The 15,307-nt window shown below is 34.2% G+C and overlaps 1 protein-coding gene across 1 annotated transcript; it reads right to left on the bottom strand.

Moving 5' to 3' along the window:
• Nucleotides 1–1,961: 1,961 nt before the first annotated feature.
• On the bottom strand, nt 1,962–14,799 carry polb (polymerase (DNA directed), beta). The gene is given in 14 exon segments (NM_001003879.2): nt 1,962–2,515; nt 3,803–3,942; nt 4,938–5,011; nt 5,101–5,187; nt 6,945–7,015; nt 7,105–7,177; nt 7,768–7,822; nt 8,633–8,684; nt 8,764–8,813; nt 8,905–8,963; nt 13,421–13,495; nt 13,895–13,961; nt 14,046–14,103; nt 14,602–14,799. Coding segments are annotated over 14 exon segments (1,017 nt in total). The 5' UTR covers nt 14,663–14,799; the 3' UTR covers nt 1,962–2,420.
• Between the last annotated feature and the right edge of the window lie 508 nt (nt 14,800–15,307).

The following is a 15,307-nucleotide window of genomic DNA, read 5'->3' as shown; positions in this document are numbered from 1 at the left end:
ATTTATAATACTCAGTACAAGTACAAAGTAGCCAAAACAATAAAGTATTTACTTAAGTACTTTACACCACTGCGCTTGAGGATGTTCCTTCATTCATAATGTCCCCCAGTCTTCTATATGTGAAAACACTATATTAAAAATCAAGCATTTTCCAGGATTTCCAGCAACTGTAAGAACCCTGTAGTAAGGACTTGAACTAGTGACGTTCTAGCTGGCAACCGTGCTTAACACTGAACCCGTGCCGCAGGAAAATGGAGGAGGAGCTGGGGTGGATGGGGGGATTTTTCAAAACAAAGATGGCTGTGATATGGAACTTAGGGTATTTATAGTGGCTTAGTAATCGCCTGATTGGTGAATCATAAATTGAATAATGCGGGACCAGCCGGAATATACGAAGGTTTATTCCTGTATATACCTTGACCTACATAAGGTTAGAAACTCTGGTTATTTGTAATGAGTTAGGATTCATCTGATTGGTGAATCATGTGTTAGCTAATGCGGGGCTAGTTGTGGTCAATCATAAGCATGTGATCCTCTCGAAATTAGTTTATAAACTTCACTCAGGGCTGTGTGATCTTGTTAATTAATTCTCAGTATATATGTTCAAACAAACAATCTAATGGGAGGAGGGGGGGGGGTCGTAATTCGCTTTTTACGATTACATTAGAAAGCTAAATGTAAGATCTCTTTCTCTCTCACATACACACACCCACTCACATGTAAAAACCCATAATGTGCTTGAAATACAACAGAACATGAATCACCTTTAAACTATTTTCAGAAGAACTAGAAGCAGGAAAAAGTTGGAGAAACATGACAAACCACATTGCATATGTAAGAATTTTGAGAATGTTTTGTGTGCTCTTACAGATGAAGTACAGTTTCAAATTTGGCTTTTTCTGTTTGGCTTAAACACAAGTGTGTGTTTCTGCATATACAACTTAAACATAAAAATAGATGTGTTTTTATAATTGATTATATTAAGGATCTGCTCTCAATTATGTTTAGTTATTCAAGGCATTGCAGTGATTGCTCATATCTAGCAGTAACATATTATCTATGCCAGTGGTTCTCAAACTTTTTTCATCAAGTTCCACCACTGAAAAAAATTGTCCCTCCAATTATCACCATATGACCAGTATTAAAATACAGTAGTGTAGAAGGCCTAATCAAGCAGCTACAACTCTGCACAGTTTAAAAACTTGGGAGAATAATTACTACTATTAATAATATTTATTATTTAAACCTTAGAAATAGTTTGATCATTGACACTGCTGGATTTTTTATGGAAAAAACCCAACAAACAAAATAACATGGCAACATTTAAATAAAAATGTGCTTTTAAAATTTCTTAAAAAGTGAAAAAAAAATCTCCTGTACTTAAATGTAAAGTGTTAACCTGTAGCATCCTATTCATCAAAGCCTGGAAATGCTGCTTGGACCTCATAAATATAGGCTATATCCAGGGCCTGACGGAATCTGCAGACATTTTTTGCTATTTCTGCGGAGAATTTTGGTAAAAATCGGCGGATTTCTGCGGAATTATTTTGGAAGTATCCAGCAGAGTATCATAACTAAAACCTTAATATATTAAATAAAAAGTAATACATTACTGAATAAAAACTGAATGAATTCAGATTTACTCAAGTAAATAAACAGATTTAATAAAGGGCTAAAAATCTGCGGAATTCTGCGAAAAATCTGCGTGGGCCTAGCTATTTTTCATCATATTCATATATGAACCATTTTTGATACATTGAAACATATGTTGCATGTACATATGACATATTGGATTACTTTGCGTACCACTAGAAGGCAGCCCGCGTACCACTAGTTTTACCACAGTTTGAGAACCACTGATCTATGCTATTCAATATAAGACAGACTGTTCTCTTCAATATATCATAATAAAACAGTACAATATTCAGATGTACACTCATTTTGGAAAAACACAGAAAATGAAACTAATATTTGGTATTTTTAATGGAGGATCCAAATGTTTACACCGAAATCCTGCATCCTCATAATACAGCTAGACTATTATGCCAACAAAAATATCTTAGTATCATTATAATAGGTCATAAAGACTTTAAATAACACACAATCTTCATTCATATTTTAGCATGGGAGTATGCTGAAAGACATGTTTGCTGCTTTATCTGAGACAATATGATATCTATAATCACAGTATTGACAAAACCACAACATTCTTTCTTCACTCTTGTATTTAAAACAAAATCATATACATGACTATTCTGACTAAAAAGCACCATCAACAGCAGTCATGTAGCTGCTTTAGTGAGTTTAAAAACTCAAACACAAACACTCCCTTTATGTTTTTTCTACTATTAAAATACACTATTATGAGCTAAACGACCAACACACACACAGTCTGGTCTGCTCTTTAATGTGCCTTTGTTTCACTCGCTGCGGTCTTTCGGCTCTCTGTATTTCCACTGGATGTAGTCAAAGATGTCCTTCTCACTGTCCACCAGCAGAGGCTCTCCTGCCACACCTGAACCACAGATAATAAGTTAACGAAGAAAAAAAAGGCTGTATTGTATTTTTTAGAAATCACGTTTTTTGTTCAGTTGTACACTTAAAATGTGATCTCTGAAATTACAACAAACAAAAACAGGTCAAATTTGCATTTCAATCATGTATTTTTGTGATTGTACTCTTCAGTGAACACCATTAAAACATCATATCTCAAAGCTCGTAAAAACTGAATTATCCGTTATTATTAACCGAATCTTTATTCGTTTATGCACTTGTGCAGGAACATGTTGTAGGTTATTTCTTATAGAATTTTTTATGTTATGTTTGTGTACTATATTGTATATTCATTCATTCATTTCCCCTCGGCTTAGTCCCTTTATTTATCAGGGGTCCCAACCAAGGAATGAACCGCCAACAATTCCAGCATAAGTTTTACACAGCGGATGCCCTTCCAGATGCAACTCAGTACTGGAAAACATCCATACCCACTCATTCACTACCCAATTCACCTATAGTCCATGTGTTTGGACTGTGGGGGAAACCGAGTACATGGTGGAAATTCGCAACAACACGGGGAGAACAAGCAAACTGACCTAGCTGGGACTTATACCAGCGACCCTCTTGCTGTCAGGGCTAACTACTGAGCCACCGTGTTGCCCACTATATTGTATATGTACATACTTTATAAGCATATAAATATGAAATGAGTTTTGTTTTTAATTTAAAAAAGTACATGACAGGCAGGTGTTTTTGTTCTTTGTTAACAAATAATAAGGACTGCCAAATAATAAGAAAATTATAAAAGAAAAAAAAAAGACATTATATATATATATATATATATATATATATATATATATATATATATATATATATATATATATATATATATATATATATATATACACACACCAGTGCCATATATAAAGCCATATCGCACTGCTACTTGTGTGATATTGCTCATATATATATATATATATATATATATATATATATATATATATATATATATATATATATATATATATATTTATGCCTAATATCCAATGGCCAGAAAGTGATGAATTTTTTATAAATTGTTAAAATATTGGTGTCTGAGATGCAGCAAATATTTTTTCAATTCAATGGCTTGGACCCGGAAACAGTATTTCATACGTCACCACTTAACATGCGGATTAAGATTAGTGAATGAGTGAACAAGTGTGTGTGGCTTTAGACACAGCTCACACTAGACTGTCAGATGGACACAGTTTCTATCCAATGCTGTAAATGTGTGCGGTTGTGTGTGTGTGTGTGTGTGTCTCACCAGTGACCCCCAGTGGACGGATGGTGTACTCATTGAGCGTGAAGCCTTTCTCCAGCGCGTGAGTCCTCATGTTCTTGTTGAATATATCACTGCCGGTGAAATACAGCACACCGCAGTAATACTGATCTTTAGGGATAAGCCTGCAGATACAGAGATGTGAGGAAAATGCAGGAAAAAAAATACATATGACTATTTCCTCTTGTGATGTTTTATGATAAAACCGGATGTTTTCCTGTTTGGTTGTGGATTCTAAAAATCTGAATAATAGTATGAGATTCTAGACTGATCATTTGTAATATAATTTTATATTTAAGTTCACTTCAGATTTAAATTCATATATTTAAGTTCATTTAACATTTAAGTTGTAGTGCTGGGCAAAATCTTCAGTGTAAAATGTTTATTTTAGGTTAAAATCATAGACAACTTTGTTGTATTTAAACGAATCTGTGGTGTGAAATTATAGCAATTTTAATAATCCAATATGTCTCTTTTGCATGCACAAAAATAAAAATCATAATCATCATGCTTAAACACAACCTCTTTTGTTGCATGAAAAATAATGGTAAATTTGTATAAAACAGTCGCATCACAGCATTTCATAAAACATTCACAACAGTGTTTCTCAACCATGTTCCTGGAGGCCCACCGCCAAGTTTTGGATGTCTCCATTGCCTGATACACCCATTACAGGTCTTTCAGTCTCTGCTAATGAGCTGATGATCTGAATCAGGTGTGTTTGGTTAAAAATCATGGAAAATGTGCTGGTGGTCCTCCAAGAACATGGTTGAGAAACACTGGTTTAGAAGACAGAAAGTACCTAGTTATTATCAATTTTAGTTGATGTTGTCAAGGCAAAGCACTAAATTAACAAAGTATTAAACAAAGAAATAAAACCTATATACACATGCAATTATTTAGAAAAACACATAAATACAGAAATTACATAAATATATATATATATTTAAAAACAATAAATGCAAGATCACTAAAGCCAATAATTCTAAATTTAACAAAAAACAGAAACTGTAAAAATAAAAACTACCTCAAGATGTTATTAATATAATATTAACATCATAAATATAATAATATTAATAATATAACAGCAATGATAGTAAAATAACTCAAATAAAAGTACCTGATATCAATACGGCGGTGTAAAGACTCCTCCTCCTCCTCCTCTTCTTTTTCTTTCTGCAGCTGACACACACCCTGAAGAATAAAAAAAACATGTTTTATTTCACATTCACTATGATTTATTAATATTTGAGATGCACAAATAAGACGGCTGAGAGACTCACCATGAATTTAGTGTCTCCTTTAGACAGTGTGTCAGTAATGAAGCCGATGGACTCCAGATGATCCACAACGGCATGAAGGAGCTTCGGCTGAATAATGATGTAATATAATAACAATAATAATGTTATATTAATAATAATATTTGTTTATTTATGCTTTTCTGACATATCAGCATCACTGGCCATTTTCATGACAACATTACCAATATAAATTCGATATATAGTTTATAATCATAAATTAATCCTAATAAGGGCTGAACGGTATGACCAAATGTTTATCTCATGGTATGAGAAAGTTTATTTCACGGTAATGATATCTTACACAATATAGTTTTTTATAAAGGTTGTTATTCCAGAAAGTGTACGAAAGTGCTTTTTATAATATGTAAGCTTGAAAATTTAAGAAAGGACTTGATCTTATTTATGTAGTAAATGTAGTAAACAAATTATAACTTTAGTTGGACAACAAATCCCACTGTATGCCACATTTCAGTTTTATGTGGACAGACCTTATTATTATAAACATTTCTCAAGTAACATCTTATCACAGACATCAAATATATCCCAAGTAACAGGAAAATGAACCTTAAATATGAAAATATAAATGTGTAAACATTTTAAATTAAATATAAAACATTTTAATGATGTAATGATTTATGCCGTCATACCGCCCAGCCTTAATCCTAATAAACAAACATTATACAAAAACATGCTAAATAACAACAATACTGACAAAAGGTCATATGAGATCTTTTAGTTTAGTCAACAATTAAAAATTGAGACCTTTAAAATATTTTCTGAATAAAAATGTTCTCTAATGTAATTATATAAGCACACATTCTATTTAAATATGTTTTACAGTCATAATATTCTTACACTAGTCAAATTGGGTGGGTGAGTTTAATAATTTAATAATATGTGCAATAATAATAACAGGAAAGATTCATTGAAAGATTAACCAAAGATTTATTGCATCCAAAATAAAGGTCTGTTTTGACATAATATATGTGTGCGTGTTATGTATATTTACATTTATGTATGTGTGATATAAAAAACAAAACTATATAAAACAATTTTCTTACATAGATATTTAAATACAGATATATATATATATATATATACACAACAGTTCTGTCTGGTTCTCAAATCTGATTGGCTGATAGCCGTGATATATTTAAGTAATATCAGCACCCGTACAGCCTCTTTATCCTTTGTGTATTACTCCGCCCACACACAGCCAGCAAAAAGCAGACACTACAGATCTAAAGTTTAAAAGATGCACGCTCAGCTGTTTAACTGTCAGCTTATGATTTGAATCTGGAAGAAAGTAGTTCCTCATACAAAAGGGTTTTTGAGACTCTCCATGTTTGATTTTGTTTTTATATACACAATTATGCCGTCAAACTGTTGTATAAACGCAATATCACACTCGTAGCATTGCGATATGGCTGTATATCGGCACTGGTGGGGGCACTAAGGCACGCCTCCCACCAGTGCCGATATACAGCAATATCGCACTGCTACTTGTTTGATATTGCTTACACACACACACACATATATATATATATATATATATATATATATATATATATATATATATATATATATATATATATATATAATCTGTATCATAAACATATTTATTTTATACCTATTATTTTTAACATTACTACCTATTTCTCAAATATATGCATGCCATAAATACACACAATACACACACCTAAATTATGTCAAAGTTTTATTTTGGACGTGCTTAATTGCAATTAATTTTTGGCCAAACCTAAATAATAGATGAAAAACTGCATTCTTTATTAATTTCTTTCCATCTTTAAAAAATCAGACTTTACCTGTTTCTCAGACTGAGATGTGAAGTCCGGATGGGTCAGCAGTATATCAATATCACCACTCGACTCTGCTCCTGAATATTAACAAAAGCCATTATGGCACATTAAGATGATCAAATGTGATAACTTATATTAAATATCGGGATAAGAGTGAATCAATAACCTCTTCTGTAGCTGCCGCAGATGGTGCCGATGTACTCTGGATCCACTATATCCAGTTCTTTCAATATCAGAGCCTGCAAACATCAGTTAAAATGTTTAAAGTTAAAGACTAATGTTACATTTTAATTATTTTATATTTCTTCCAATTTCTGTTTAACGGAGAGAAGATTAGACCACATTTCTAATCATAATAGTTTTAATAACTCATTTCTAATAACTGATTTATTTTATCCTTGTCATGATGACAGTAAATAATATTTGACTTTATATTTTTCAAGACACTTCTATACAGCTTAAAGTGACATTTAAAGGCTCAACTAGGGTAATTAGGGTGAAGTTAGGGTATTTAGGCAAGTCATTGTATGTCAGTGGTTTGTTCTGCAGATAATCTAAATATAGCTTAAGGGGCTAATATTATTGACCTTAAAATGGGTTTAAAACAATTAAAAACTGCTTTTATTCTAGCCAAAATAAAGCAAATAAGATTTTCTCCAGAGGAAAAAAATATTATCAGACATGCTGTGGAAATTTTCTGCATCTGTTCAAAATCATTTGAGAAATATTTGAAAAATAAAATATTTTTGACGTCAACAATGCGAATTGTTAATGTCAACAATGAAATTTTACAAATGAATTCAATGAATCGGTAAAAAAAATAACCAACCTCCATTTTTTGCATCTCTGAACGAGGGATTCTCTTCTCAAACTCCTCAAAGTATCTAATAGAAAAGGACAGAAACCCAAAAATGCAAATTAGACTCATTACAAATGCATGTCATTCTCAAATCAAAAATCTGTCCTCTATATCACGTTTACAAACTGTTTTCATAGAAAGTCACCGAGACAAAAGTTAAAATAAATAAATAATTGAATATTAAATGTAAAAATTATTCAAAATGACTAAACTAATTTGGTTAAACTTTAAAAATTATTTAAATATATTTCATTTAATTCCATTTTTTTAAATAAAAAACAGTACTATTGTAAATAAAATCTAAATATTTAATAAATAATAGTTTACACGTATGCAAGGAGGATGGACACAGAACCGCCAACTTATCCAGCATATATTTTACACAGCATGCAACCGAGTACTGGGAAACATCCATACACACTTATTCAATTAGGCCAATTTAGTTCATCCAATTCCCCTATAGCGCATGTGTTTAGACTGTGGGGGAAACCGACGGCAACACGGGGAGAACATGCAAACTCCACACAGAAATGCCAACTGACCCAGCCGAGACACGAACCCGTGACCTTTTTGCTGTGAGGCCACAATGCTAACCACTGAGCCACCGTGTCACCTAATCTAAATATTGAATATTTTACACATTTCTGAGGCAGATAGTCATATTTGTCTCTCTAAACTATTTAAATATTGTTATTATTATTATTTTAGTATATTATTTTATTGTTTCTTGTTCATCCTTGTAAAAGTGACTTGACTTTACAAAAGTACTAACATACAAATCCAAACTAACATTAATATTTATGTCAAATGTATCATATTAAAAATAACGACTTACTTTAAGCCGATCTGCTGATGATGATTGAGTTTGTGTTCGATCTTCTTTAAATCTAAAACAACACACGAGTATAAAACATATGCATGAAGTGTTAAATAAGTACTTCTGTTAACAAACCAACATATACAAACCTTCTAAATTCCTGACGCCCTCGTCAAAAAACTTCCTGGCGGCAGCAGGACTGAAATAAGACAGAATGAGTGTGTATTAAGTTTTAGACAACACTAATGTTATTATATTTATAGAAATGACTAAAATAAAGTGCATTGTACCCGATTCCAGTCACTCTGGTTAGGAAGTTGATGGAGGAGCTTGTGTCGTCATTGCGAATCTACACAAACAGACCACAAAATGTTCATTTCTTGTATACATCTTTTTTTTTTAATTTAATTTTCTTATGTACATGGTTATTTTTAGTTCCATTTGGTTTCACAGCATGTATGTGGGGTCTATTAAAACTTGATAAATCAATTTAGAGAAATTTAAGTCCCTTAAAAAGTATTAAAAGGTCCTGGGGCCTCATGTACGAAGACTTGCGTGGAAATCTTACTAAAACATTGCGTACGCACAAAGCTGTAAATGTGCGTACGCAGAAAAAATTTCAGATGTATGAAACACTGCGGACGCCGAATCCCACGCATATTCTTTTGTACATCTGAATGAACGTGAAACTGAGCGCAACATGCACGAGCACAAAACCCCTCCCTGCCTCCTCCCCCGTATGAATATGCTAATGACTATGCTAATGGCAAAACCCAACGAAAAAGCAATGGCAAAAGCAAGCAAAAAGAGAAACTCTGAACAGAATGTGAATTGGAGGTGCTGCTTTCGGAGGTAGACCGGAGAAAAGCGGTGTTATTTGCAAGTTTGTTCTCCGGAATTAACAACAAAAGAAAAAATAGAGTGGGAGAGTTTAGCTGATGCGGTCAACACAGTTGGGTCTGAACATATCGCACTGAGTGCATTAAAAAAAGAAATAGTGTGGTTTATATCTGTAAAATGTTGCAGGACACTTAACAGTCTCAGTGGCGCTATTCGTAAGACGCATGTGATCATGAATTGATACGTTCGAGCATGAACTCGGTTCGAATCCAGCGTCTGATGAACTCTTTCTTGTTTTTTCCCCCGCTACATATCAGATTTTGCCAACTATTTATCACGAGAAAGACAAGTAGGAATCATCAATAAGTTCATATCAATAAGCATCATATTTTATTTGCACATTTATTGAATGGAAATGTTTCTGATTCACGCATGCAAATTTATCTTCAGATAGTGTCTTTATAGCAATGTGCGTGCGGTAGATCGCTCAGATTACATTGGGAAAACAGGCGACTGCTGCAAATTGTGCTTTAATGTTTAGCTGCTCAACTGTATGGTATGGAAACCTTATATACCTGCTGAACCCGTCTCATACAGCTGCCATTGCAAGGCTCAGACACTTTGTAGAGAGCAATTTAACACAACTGCCTCTAGGAGTCGCCAATGGAAATAAAACAGACACGCACAAAAAATGTGCGTACGCCAGCCATGAAGCTGCCGTGAAGCTGCGCACATTCCCACGTTCAGTTCATTGTTAGTAAATCCAAACGTGAGCGATTCTGAGCGTGAAACCTGGCGTACGCAAAGTTTTTGTGCGTACGCAGCGTTGATACATGAGGCCCCTGGTGCGCTTTCACACCAGCTCCTTTGATCCGCACTCAGGTTGGTTTGACATCAGAGTTCGGCACGTTTAGCAAGTGTGAACGATGTCTTCTAGTGTAAACTCTGGTCCGCTTCACTTTTGATTTGAATGCAATCATACTAGATAGCAGATTTGAACCGCCAACTGTACAACAAACTATTTTTTTATAACGTTCAATTCCTGTGCGTGTGTCTGTGTATCACCTAACTTTACCTTTTGTGACAATTAGGACTGAAAACAACTTCTGCAGACATCACACGATAATCCAAATGTTTTTAAAGGGCACCTAGGTTACCCCTTTTTCCAGATTTAATACAAGTCTTTTGTGTCCCCAGAATGTGTCTGTAAAGTTTCAGCTCAAAACACCCACTAAATTATTTATTATAGCTGTCTGAAGTTTCTGCTTTATAGCTTTTAACAGCTTGTTGATGTTTTTTTTTTTGTACTGCGCCTTTAAGGCTAGTCCTCCCTGCCCACCATTCCCATGTGCCTTTCAGCGTGCTTCAATCTTTGTCCTCAGCTGCCTTAGGAAGCAGATCTCGCATAACGTTTGTGAGAAATACTACAGTAAGAATTTTATTTGTTGTGGAGTTGCAACGATAAGTCACACACAGTGTCATTTCAAAATTCACACACACAGCGCGGTGTTCAGCTTTGCACTGTTTTTGCACACAAATGTGACAGGATACAGATTAATATCCACTGCTGTATGGATATCTGTTATGTTATTGTAGAAAATAAATCTGATTTAACGTCCACAAACCAGGATTGAGGCGTCCTCTTTCATAATTGTGGTGACACGCGGCTGTGGTGATGAAGTAAAGCTGAAGTAAATCGCTGTAATTCATTACACACATGCTCTGTTTCAAAACATGTTAAACTTGTAACACTCACTCTTGATCACATTTGAGGATGATTGCAGATCCTAGCAAACTGAAGAGGTTGCTTTGCGCATGTCTTGTTGATATGATTATACGCGTTACTACGGAGACATGTTAATACCCAGCTGTCAATCAATTCGGTGGGCGGGGGGACCGCACTCCTACGTCAAGTTGCGGTCGGTCTGAAAACCGCTCCAATTGGTCCACCGTTTTTATGTTGTTAAATTTGAAAAAAAGGACTCTGTGTGTTTATATCACCCCAATATGACGGTCTATACCAGGGTTGGGCAAACTCGGTCCTGAAGGGCCGGTGTCCTGCACAGTTTAGCTCCAAACCTAATCAAACACACCTGCTTATAGATTTCTTGTGATCTTAAAGACACTGATTAGCATGTTCAGGTGTGTTTGACTAGTGTTGGAACAAAACTCTGCAGGGGCACCGGCCCTCGAGGATCAAGTCTGGCCATCCCTGGTCTATACACTATACCTACACATATGTCTGTCCAAACAGCTTTAACAGAACATTTTTCACCATAGGTGCCCTTTAATATTTTTGTGGCAGATAAACGTGAACCATTCTCTGTATGTTATCAATACCAAAAGATCAGTAAAAGCAGAACGACCTTGATATGTGTACGTCTTTTAATTTTGGCGCCTTGGCTTTAATGGCCCCCCCTCATCTAGCAACAGCTGTACACACAACAGAAGCTCGATGACGCAAGAGTACCGTAGTTCAGAAAGAAAAAAAGACGGTGTGAACACAAACCAGCCGAGGTGGTGGCAAAGGAGAATAATCGAACTTAGGTTCAGTCCAGGCCACTGAACCAAATGTGAAAGCCCCATTAAATGCTATTTAACATGGTATTAAATTATGTATCATATTTTGGATTATACAATGTCTAGTTGTTTGATAAAGTTTGCCTGAATTTAACCAGCGAATATTAGTATGCTGATAAAATCCTGCTAGATTTGACATCACGCTGCTTTGTTTACTGCAGGATGACACTGTTATTCCTGCTGTTATATCGATCCTTGTCACATTTCTGGGTTTCTGAGTAGCCAGATGTGTTATGGTTGTGTAAACTCAGAGCACAATGAATCAGAGATAACAACATATATTTTTTTACAATCTTATTTGCTGAAATAATAAAAGAAAAACTCCACTATGGTGTTATTAAGACTTTCAGAAAAAAAAAAAAAATTGTGTGGGACTGATAATGGCAACCAGAGGAGAGAATAATGTCATTAGCCCCAAAGGCGCTGCATTAGAAACACCTCACACAAGCGGGAATTTGTTTTTAGTTATTTGACGCAAAGATGATACAGAGTATAAACAGGAATCAGAGAGTTAAACTTATTACCTTTTAAGACCCTTTTTAAAGTCTTTTTTCATATATTTTAAGATCTTATAACCACTTTAAATTTCAACCAGAAACACTGGCGAGATTTTACCGTAGAGTATATTTACTAAATATTAATGTAAGAAACTGATCCAAAACTAAAACATTATTCATATACTGAATAAAAATCTATTTAACCAAGCTAATTCAACAGGTTTGCGCATATAGAACTGCAGAAATAATGGTGTTGCCTTTATTACTGCAGTCAACAAAGCAGCATGATGTCAAATCTAGCAGGATTTCATAATCTACACAGCATCCTGATATTCGCAGATTTAATTAAGGCAAACTTTAGCATACAACCATGCATTGTATTATCAAAAATGATATAAAATGTAATACCTTGCAAAACAGCATTTACATTTTTTTAATACTTTTTAAGGGCCTTAAATTTCTCTACATTGATTTATCTACTTTTAATACTTGCTAAGACCCCGGTGGACACCCTGTGATATAATACAGTCATAAATACACATAAATGTTCATACATTTTTTAAAGTATGAAAATATAAAAAAAACTTTCAAGGATTTAATATTATGATGACCGTTAAACACATCATAACAGTCTAGTGAAAAGGGTCCACAGGCGCTGGATTAGCAGTTTTATTCATTATATGAATTATGGTTCTTACAATTAATATTTACTAAATATGCTGTAAGTTAAAATGTCACCAATGTTACTGGTTGAAAGCTAAAGATGCGACGAGGTCTTAAAATGCACGGAAAAGTCTTAAAAAAGGTCTTAAAAGACATTAAATTTTACACTCCGATACCTGTATAAACCCTGTTTCAGTAATGATGCATTTCTCATGCACTCGAATACCTTTTCCAGCTTGCGCAGTTTTCCTGTTGTTAAAAACTCGTCGATTTTCTCCGCTATCTTTGCACCGACTCCATCCTGAGAGGTAAAGGGAAGTCCTTCATAAAAACATGCTTTCAAACAAGTATTTTTGATATATCAGGGCGCTAATACCATTAGGGAAAGTTAGTTTTATATACGCACATTAATACATTTTTCAACTGTGACAAACTTGTGACACTGCCTCTACACTGAACTTTGAATATTCGGTCTGTAATCACCTGCAAGTGTGACTTTAAAACAACATCAGCACTTTTTATTAACTATGAAAAATGTTGTGGTTTGATGGTAATTAGCTGCTAATATGATTTCCCTACTTCGAATTCGCAAATAATACTTTTCAGAAATTATAATATTAAGGAGAAAGTCTGAATGTGCGAATATAAAACCAACTTTACCTCAATAGCTAATACTAGTAATGAAACCAACAGCCTTTACCAGTTTCTTTGCTTCTGTCCCACTTTTGATCTTCTGAGGATATTTCGCGATGACAGACGCTGCTTTTCTGAACACAAAACACCATACATAATTAATAAAAGCTCTATTTCTTATATGTTTAGTTATGAAATTAGACTCCGTGAATTATTACCTGTAAGCATTGTATTTATGGATGGCTCTGTTGACATTTCTCTCATAATTGGCCAGCTCTGAAACAAACAACACAATCATCAAGGCTAAGAGTTTTGCAATATCTCTTTATATTAGATGAAGGACTTTAAAATAATATATAATTTGACATGTATTCAATAAACAGACAAAACAATCATGAGAATCAGATTATGATTGTGCTAACAGAAAAGATTTGAAAAGAAACATAAACAAAACTGCCGATTTTTAGTTGTGAATCAATTTTAAATACACTTGTTATTCATTAAACATAAATTAAATGTATGTTATTGTTTTGTTGATGCAGCACTGATCTCGACCCTACTCTCAGAGAAAATTAAACTCTATAAATGGTGATATTTGCCGTTTTATTTGATTGAAGCTTAAAGCTAGGTCTAATAATGCACTTCATCTTATTTTTTAACATGTTAAACATTATTTTTATCCATAAAACTGATCTACATTTTCATTCATTCGACATTTAAAGGTCCTGCTAGCTTAGCCACATGCTACCCTGAGCTGTCATGTTCAAAACTTACCAACAAGAAAATCAGTGATTCCTTCGTTCAGGGATTCTTGTGGCGCTTTTCGTTTACTCATATTAAACAATAGCTTGACCCTTTAAAGGATAAGAAGTTTATTTTCACTTTCTACAATCTAGCAGCTGAGCGGGCGTTCAACAAAACTGGACAAAGCCTTAGCATTAGCACTGTAGCCACGCAAAATAGTGGGGGCGGGGCTTAGAAGCACAACACGCCCGTTATGCCTACGCTACCCAATCAGAAACCTTCATTACATATTTAAATAACCTGACACGCCCACTCGCTTTAAAATTACACTGGCCACAGAATATGTGATGATCGGATTACACAGATGTCCAAATTCTACAGGAATATGTCAATATATCATTAAGACAGACAGAAAAAAACACAATTTAAGCAAAATTATGAGGTTTTACTCTAAAAGTAAGCAATTTTCTGACTTTTATGTGCTGCATTAACACAAAGGTATTACTATTACAGTTTATAGTGTAATGCAAACATATTTTAAGCCACTTTTTGGAATTAAAAACTTCATACATGATCAAAACAAACCGTGCTGTTGCTGTTTAAAACAGAAAATCAGGTGAAATATAAGATTACACATTGACAAATGTGGCTCAGTGATTAGCACTGTCATGGCAAGAAGAAGTCCCAGCTGGGTCAATTGGCATTTCTGTGTGGAGTTTGCATGTTCTTCCTATAT

Source organism: Danio rerio, chromosome 8 (assembly GCF_052040795.2).
Source record: "Danio rerio strain M-AB ecotype USA chromosome 8, GRCz13ab, whole genome shotgun sequence".
NCBI lineage: Eukaryota > Metazoa > Chordata > Actinopteri > Cypriniformes > Danionidae > Danio > Danio rerio.
This window is presented reverse-complemented; position numbering and strand designations above follow the sequence as displayed.